At 37.4% G+C, this 7,527-nt stretch overlaps 2 protein-coding genes across 2 annotated transcripts; both read left to right on the forward strand.

The window, feature by feature from the left end:
* The first annotated feature begins 259 nt into the window (after positions 1 to 259).
* On the forward strand, positions 260 to 2,138 carry LOC111328112 (neuropeptide SIFamide receptor-like). Its single transcript, XM_022932487.2, has one exon. It carries the CDS (start codon positions 333 to 335, stop codon positions 1,479 to 1,481), a length of 1,149 nt encoding a protein of 382 aa, XP_022788222.2. The 5' UTR covers positions 260 to 332; the 3' UTR covers positions 1,482 to 2,138.
* Positions 2,139 to 3,201: 1,063 nt separating this feature from the next.
* LOC111328151 (neuropeptide FF receptor 1-like) lies at positions 3,202 to 6,466 on the forward strand. The gene has a single exon (XM_022932527.2). The coding sequence runs from the start codon at positions 3,395 to 3,397 to the stop codon at positions 4,544 to 4,546; it is 1,152 nt and encodes a 383-aa protein (XP_022788262.2). The 5' UTR covers positions 3,202 to 3,394; the 3' UTR covers positions 4,547 to 6,466.
* The last annotated feature ends 1,061 nt before the right edge of the window (positions 6,467 to 7,527 follow it).

Consider the following 7,527-nt stretch of genomic DNA (forward strand, 5'->3'; position numbering starts at 1 on the left):
GTAAAAAAACTGCCAACGATTGAAAGATCAAACCTATAGATTTCTTATCAGTTAAATCGAAACTTAGTGTCATAGGCAATATTAGATAGCGGAAATATTGCGACCTGGCTGAGTAATATGGCCGGTAGCATCTGCCAAAACTGTATGAAATTTCATTAAGTTTATTTACAGACTAATGCAAGCATGTTTCCTATTGGTTTGTACAGTGCATTACACTCCACATTACTTTATGCAAATCTCTTAGTAAAAGCACTGGACTTTCTTTGCTCTGAATTTTCAGACACTGTTTTTCAAGGTAAATCATAGCAACCGCGAGCTTGTAGTCAAAGATTATGTCTCACGGAAATATCACAGAATTCCGAGGCAATAATGAATCCGATTTTGATATCGCTTGTGACGATCTTAACCACACTTCTTCGGTAATTGGAAAAACTGTCGGCTTTGCTTTTCTCTTTATAACATCTCTCATGGGCAACACAATGGTGGCTATTGTGGTCTACAGGGGCCGAAGGATGAAAACAACCGTGAATTTTATGATTGTAAACATGGCTGTTTCGGATCTCTTGAATACTATCCTCGTTGTTCCGAAGAGTATCATGTTCATATTTACCTATCCAGGTGCATGGTTCATTACTGGAGAGATTGGTGATGCCTCCTGCAGAATAGTTCACTTCTTACAAGACATTACAGTTGCCGTCTCTCTACTGAGCCTCCTGATGATTGCAATTGAGCGTTTCTATGCCATTTCTTGTCCTGTCGTGGCGAACCCCATTCCAGATAAGAAGTGTGTATTTATGATACTTTCCACTTGGTTCGTGGCGTTTCTCATGTACATCACAGATTTGCTATCGTTCAGGTTGGCTTACGTCGAGGAGGAAGGATCAATTTGTTCCCATAGTTGGGAGAGTCTGGTGGCAGATCCAGGTAAAGCCACCACAATTGAGTTCCTTTTGCATACAAATCTGGCCTTGATAATCCCATTTATCATTGTAACCGCTCTCTATTCAATAATCCTTGGCAAAATTAGACGCATATCTGTTCCAGACGAAGTAAGTTCCGTAGCATTAAACCGTCGACGGAAGCGTAACCGAAATGTACTTTGTATATTGCTTGCAGTGGTTATAGCGTTCGGCATTTGTTGGTTTCCGTTCATAATGTACACATATATAGTTACTTTCGGTTATATCAACAAGGACCAACACAGCATTCCATGTGGGTTGGAAATCTATGGGGAAATAGCATTGTTTATGGCGTATCTGCAGTCATCTGTGAACCCCACCATTTACTTCACGTTCAGCGAAAATTATAGACAAGGGCTTAGAAGGCTCATCCGCCACTGCTTAATACTCTCCTCTAACAAATCATTAAGTTTAAATAAAAATGAGACACAGTCGATGAAGAGGACCAAACGCAGATGTTGGCCTGGCAACGGAGTGGTTCAATGTCCAAATGTGGAATTACTCAATTTCGACAAATTGTGATTTATAATAATAATTGTAGAGCAGCATATTTAAGGAGAAAATCTCTTTCAATAAATCCTTGTTTGTTCATCTGCAATCTCCCGTGGAAAAGATAGAAGAGAGGTTAAAATGGAAGCTATGATTGGAAAAAAGCCATCAGAATGATTGAAACATTGAACATAGCATTTATGAAACTGTACTCGTAAAGACAACTAAAGATAAAAAATGCTTTGAGGAAAATACACGATTCTCAAAAGCAAAAGATATATTTAATTTAGTCATCATAATTTAAACATCTAGCTGTTTTGTTGTGTCAGGCATATTACGTTTCCAGGCAGAAATTGTCCAGTTTCGAACTCTCTGTTTGCTATTAATTATGGCAAACCACTTGTTACTCCCCATTAGCTAGCCAAAAGACTTTGATGACATTTTGTTTATTACATTTATTTTGTTTTCTTCAAATCCGCAAAGAGAATTCTAGTCCTTTTGTTAGTTTCAGTTGTGTAACTGTCATTAAATATTTATACAGATGTTATAAGATAGGCCCCTTAGAGAGATGTTAAGATGACTCAAGTTCAAGTTGTGTCAAAAATGATAGAACTCAGTGCTTTTTTAACAAAAGAAGACATCTGAGACTGTTATAGCGAAAGGTTGTATAAAATGAATCATTTAAAAATGCCTACTCTTCGTCTTTATTATTAGCCACGCTCTCATTTTAAAGTGGCTGACTTCTCGAAAGTACGTTCGAGAGCACGTCTCTGCAAAATTTCAAGGAATACCCTTTTTAGGAATAAATATGAAATTTTGAAAAATACGAGAATTGAAACTGGCAGTTGGTACGTAATTCACAGTAAACGACTTCTCGCGTACGATTCGTCTTCCTTTGATAACTCCGCCTCCTTTTGAAGTCCTCTAAATCCTCTTGATTTCAAAGGTAGCAATATGATAGGACAAAGATCTAATCATCGGAATTGATTAGCACAACATTTAAGGATTTAAATCAACGTGTTAAAACCTTTTTTTGATAACATCCTGTCAATAAGTACTTTTCTTCACCCATTTGTACATTTCGATGAAGATTATCGGAAAAGCTAATCAGTTTTTAAGCTGTCTATTTATCAGTTACCGCCAGAGGACTTCTTCTTACGAAAGAGAATCAGCTGGCGACAGAAAGACTCATAACATGAAGGAAGCAGACCCCCTACTAAATTACCAGCATTATCCATTGTCATGGATACTCAGGCAACAGAGATCTCTCTGAGTTTTTCTCTAGATCATTTGCAAATGCTTTTATTTACCAATGCATTACAAGCGAAAAAAATCTGCTTGGTCCTCTTTATTTGATTTTGTAATGATAAAAATGACTGATCATAACTTTGGGAGTGTATCGCGGTACACCAGAAGAAAGTTATCTAGGATGTAAAGGCAGACCGCATGTGTTTCATAGCAAGTAGTTCGACAATCGTTTACTTAAAAAAAAAAAAAAAAAAAACCTCCTATACATTGACGCAACAGATAATTGCTTCTGTTGTTTACAATGGAGAATTTTCAATACCCGATATTAATCTGAGAGTGTCATTTTTTTACTTGGTTTTAAGCCCTGGGCGAGAAAGTTATCTTCCTTACACATGAAGCCAGAGCAAATCTTATGACTAATCGAAATAGCACAAAAACTTCGGAAGAAGAAAAATGATTCAAATGAGACACTTCGCATACATGAAACAGCAGCTGCCTGAAAAAAAAAATTCATTAAAAGTATAACCGTTTGCTAAGCAGTGTACACTTATTTTTGATTGGCCAGGTTTAAAATAAATTCATTTGTCTCCCCATATGTGTTTACAATACTGGTGAGTTAACAAGGGTAGGATATTTTGTTTCTTTAAACGGCTATAGTCTTAGTAACAAAGAATTACTAAGCCGAGTGCCTTTATAGCATGAGTATAGACATAGAAATCAGGACTAAGAATGGGACCAATACCTCTTTCCCTTGCAACCTCATGGATCAAACAACTGCAGACATTTGTAGGACCATCGTCTGCGCACTCATCCTGACAACATCAATTATAGGTAACTCTATGGTGGCCATTGTCGTTTACAAAGACCGAAAAATGAGAACAACAGTAAATTTTCTGATGGTTAATATGGCTGTTTCTGATTTCCTGTGCTCAGTTGTCATTATTCCAAGGGTCTTGACCGAGATTCACACCTACGACAACTCTTGGTTGGTCGGGGGAACTACAGGTCTGGTGTTGTGCAAGGTGGTGTACTTTGTACAGGATGTCACCGTGGTTGTGTCATTGTTGACGCTGCTTATGATTGCTATCGAGCGTTACAACGCCATCTCTTGTCAATTCCTTCCAGATACTATTCCAAGGAAACGATGTGCAGTAACGATACTGTCTACTTGGACGCTGGCTTTTTTCATGAATACGACGAGTTTTTTCACATTTCAAATTTCCATCGAGGAAGAAGGTCCATCGTGTCAACATAGCTGGGACCGGTTGGTATCAAATCCAAACAAGGCGAGAGAAATAGAATTCCTTGTCCACACAATTATAGCTCTAATGATTCCTTTCGTCATTGTAATCGCCTTTTACGCCGTAATCCTTATCAGAATCAAGCGAACGCCAGTTCCTGGCGAACACACTTCGATTGGACAGAGGCGAAAACGAAAGCGTGATAGAAACGTTCTTTACATATTGCTTGCAGTCGTCCTTGCATTCGGCTTATGCTGGTTTCCATTTATAGTCTACTCGTATTTGGCAACCTACATTTGGATGAAAGTGGACTCAGACATGGAAATTCCCTGTCACATGGAAACCTTCGGAGAATGGGCACTGTATTTGGCATATCTAAATTCGTCGGTAAATCCTGTCATTTACTTTACCTTCTGTGAAAACTATCGAAATGGATTCTACAAACTTATTTGGCCATGTTTGTCAACTTGTAATGTCAAACAACCCCATGAAAAAGGAACTCACACATATGCTCGATCACGGGTTCAAGTTTCTTGGTACCGGAGCGGTAGAGGTGTGCCTCAGAATGAGGGAGATAACATTCATTTACAGGTCCAAAATCAAGATTGATATCTCAAAAACTGGCCAATATAACATAATCTCGAGACTTTTGACACTCTGAAGATGAGTGCCAGATAACAGAGACGTTTTCTTACTATTTGATTGTTCTTATTTTCTACTCTTCTGGAGAGAGCTTTTATAGCAGAATGCGAAAACAAAATCCTACATTTTGCATTAATATCTCTTTACGAATTTGAACTTAAGAAAAAATTCTATTAGAACAAATATTGATTCACAGGTAACATGAAGCTGCGAAATTATGAAACATCATAAGACAAACACGTTACTGGCAGTACTGTCTGTTTCGTCAGCTCCTTGTTTTTCTTCCTACAAATGTTGGCTTTGAAATATAGCACCTGAAACTCATTTATCTTGGGTTGAAAAATAATCCTGCTGGATATTAAGGTGAAGTTGACATTTAGTTTATACAAACGTTATTAAATGCTAAGTGCAGCAAGATGACAGAAGCAAACATCTTGCAGCCATTAGCCGTTCAGGTGATAAGATCTCTTTTTACACTTTGCTTCAAGGTTTTCCTCAATCCGAAGAACCGAAAAAGTCAAATGCGACGCAGAATTATAGAAAAAAGGGATAAAATGATATCAAGCGGAAAGGGGTAACCGGTCGAATGATCTCCAGGATCTTATTTGAGACAGGTGTTTATGAAACCAAGGTGAGACCAAATATTTGAAATTAAGAGTTTACTCAAAAATAAAAGGAAAAATTAAATTTTTTATCGCTTTTAAAGTATAAAATACGAAAACAATTGCCATGAAATTTCTTACAGATTAAGCAATATTCTGATCACACACACATAATTTTTTAGGGGCTCAAACACATGGGTATATTTCAATTAAAACTGTCCGTAATTTGAAAGATTGATCTTCCGAGCTACAATACAGAATATGACATTTTGCGTTGATTGAACAACGAGGCAATCAGTTTTCATCTCCAATTCACAAGTAAATCAGGTAGATTTAACTACCTGGAAAGTGCATTTGTATCAAAACACTTTCTTAGCTGTAATTCTCCAGCAATTTCTTTCTGGAGTCTGACCTTATCCAAGTTTACGTAAGAACTGTTTCCTTCCTGAAAGTCCTTGCATCGCGATCGGCTGTCTCAACCCCATTATACTTTTCAATTCTCGGCAATCTGGTTATTTTATCATTACGATCGGTGCTTTCGACATTTAAGTCGATTCACCATAAGTATTATTAGCCACCATCAATTCTGTTATGAAGATGTACCTGGTGACCGTGAAGTTTTTGAATGTGAAGTTGTTCCTCGTTGCCTTACTCGGAAGAGAAAATCTGGGAAGAATTACAGGGGCATACATACCACCTTAGGAGTAGTAGCAGTTCTAGCCGTTTTCAGTATAGAACAAATTGCTGTGGTTCTAGTTTTTTCCCAACAATGGCGAAAATTAACTAATCATAAGGTCTAGTTATCTCTGTTATAGTATTTTATTTCCCTCTGAATTGTAAATTATTTATAATAGCCTGTAATCCCAGTCCCTCAAAAACAAGTGTAATTTTATCTATTCCCGTAATATATATGTAAACAAACTGTAATTCATAATTTTATGCCACCGTGTGTAGTTTTTAATAAACCATCATCATCATCACAACGCGATACAATCCCGCTTTTTAACTCGTGAATTGCGCACATGCGCAAGAGCGAGTTGTAGGTATGATGTGATGAATGGCGCTCGCTCGCTCGCTCGCTCGCTCGGTTGGTCGATTCCTGTAAACTTTTTTCTAGTTTAGGCTTTTGACTGCATATGATAGTTTTTGGCGAGTGATAAACAAACGAAATAGCGACCTTAGTTGCTAAGAATAGTGTTGGGGTGAAAAAGAAGCCAATGATAATCTTGAAAGAGTAAAAAAATATATGCTTTTCATTTGTGAATTAATTAAAGTTTGCCCAATCTCCGAATACACTCTTGCAGCGTATATTTCATTTATGGCGTCAATGCTTCTAATTTTATATGTATCTATCCAGGAAAATGATTATTGTGTCCAAAAAAGAAAACAAAGAAAACAAAGAAAGGAAGTTAAGCAAAACGCAAAATTTGTTCGCGTACGGCGGCTTTGAGCCGCCTACATCGCCAACCTGAGATCTACCTCACTGCTTTTTACCGTAAGACCACCGACGCACATTGAAAAAATAGCTATGGAACTTTATCTAACTATAAATTTTACTTTTCAAACGCTGATCTTTTGATAATTTCAACTGCGAGCTCAAACGACTCGAGTCGCTGCCCGCCGACAGTCCGATATTGACTGAAGTATCGCTCACGGCCAACTGCCCGTAAAGTGACTTGTTTGAGGCTTGTTTGGTATTCCTGGAGCTGTATCGACGTTGGAAAGTGGTTCACAAGTGGGAACTGCACCGAAGGAAGCTCAGGCATAAGTTCAATCAATCAATATGCTGTTTCTTCAATGGTGTCACTCGCACTGTGTATGCGTATGTTATTGGTCCACTGTTAAGTTTGTATGTTTACAGATACCTTGAATTAAGGATTTTTTCTTAAAAATGCGTCCTTGAGTGAGGAACAGGAAATTCGAAAGATAAGGATTGATATCACTCAAAATGAGTGTAATTATCAGTTCTCAAAACAAGGAATGTGCACTGCCTAAAACTGATAGCAGAGTCCTTACCTTAAGGTGACTGAGGTTTCTCATAATAAGAACTATTTTTTTCAAAATGAGTAAGTAAAGATCTCAAAAGAGAGCACTTACTCCTCAAAGATTTTTAAATAATACTTCATCCCTATGTTCTTGAGACAAGTATCTTAACTCCAGGAAGTGGTTCTTTTTTATCAATATTTTGTGCATGTAAAACAGGTTAGCCAGGCCATACTACAAACTCAACAACAACTTTTAATCTGACATAATAGACTCAAATTGTGCTTTCTTTAAAATGTTTTACATTATTTTGAATTTAAGATACATGCACAGCAGCAATTTCATTTTGAAGCGCGCAAGACT

The sequence above is a fragment of the Stylophora pistillata genome, chromosome 9, assembly GCF_964205215.1.
Source record: "Stylophora pistillata chromosome 9, jaStyPist1.2, whole genome shotgun sequence".
NCBI lineage: Eukaryota > Metazoa > Cnidaria > Anthozoa > Scleractinia > Pocilloporidae > Stylophora > Stylophora pistillata.

Excerpts from the sequence above, each read along its gene's own strand:
- LOC111328112 (XM_022932487.2), top strand. The coding sequence starts at position 333 with ATGTCTCACGGAAATATCACAGAATTCCGAGGCAATAATGAATCCGAT.
- LOC111328151 (XM_022932527.2), top strand. The coding sequence starts at position 3,395 with ATGAGTATAGACATAGAAATCAGGACTAAGAATGGGACCAATACCTCT.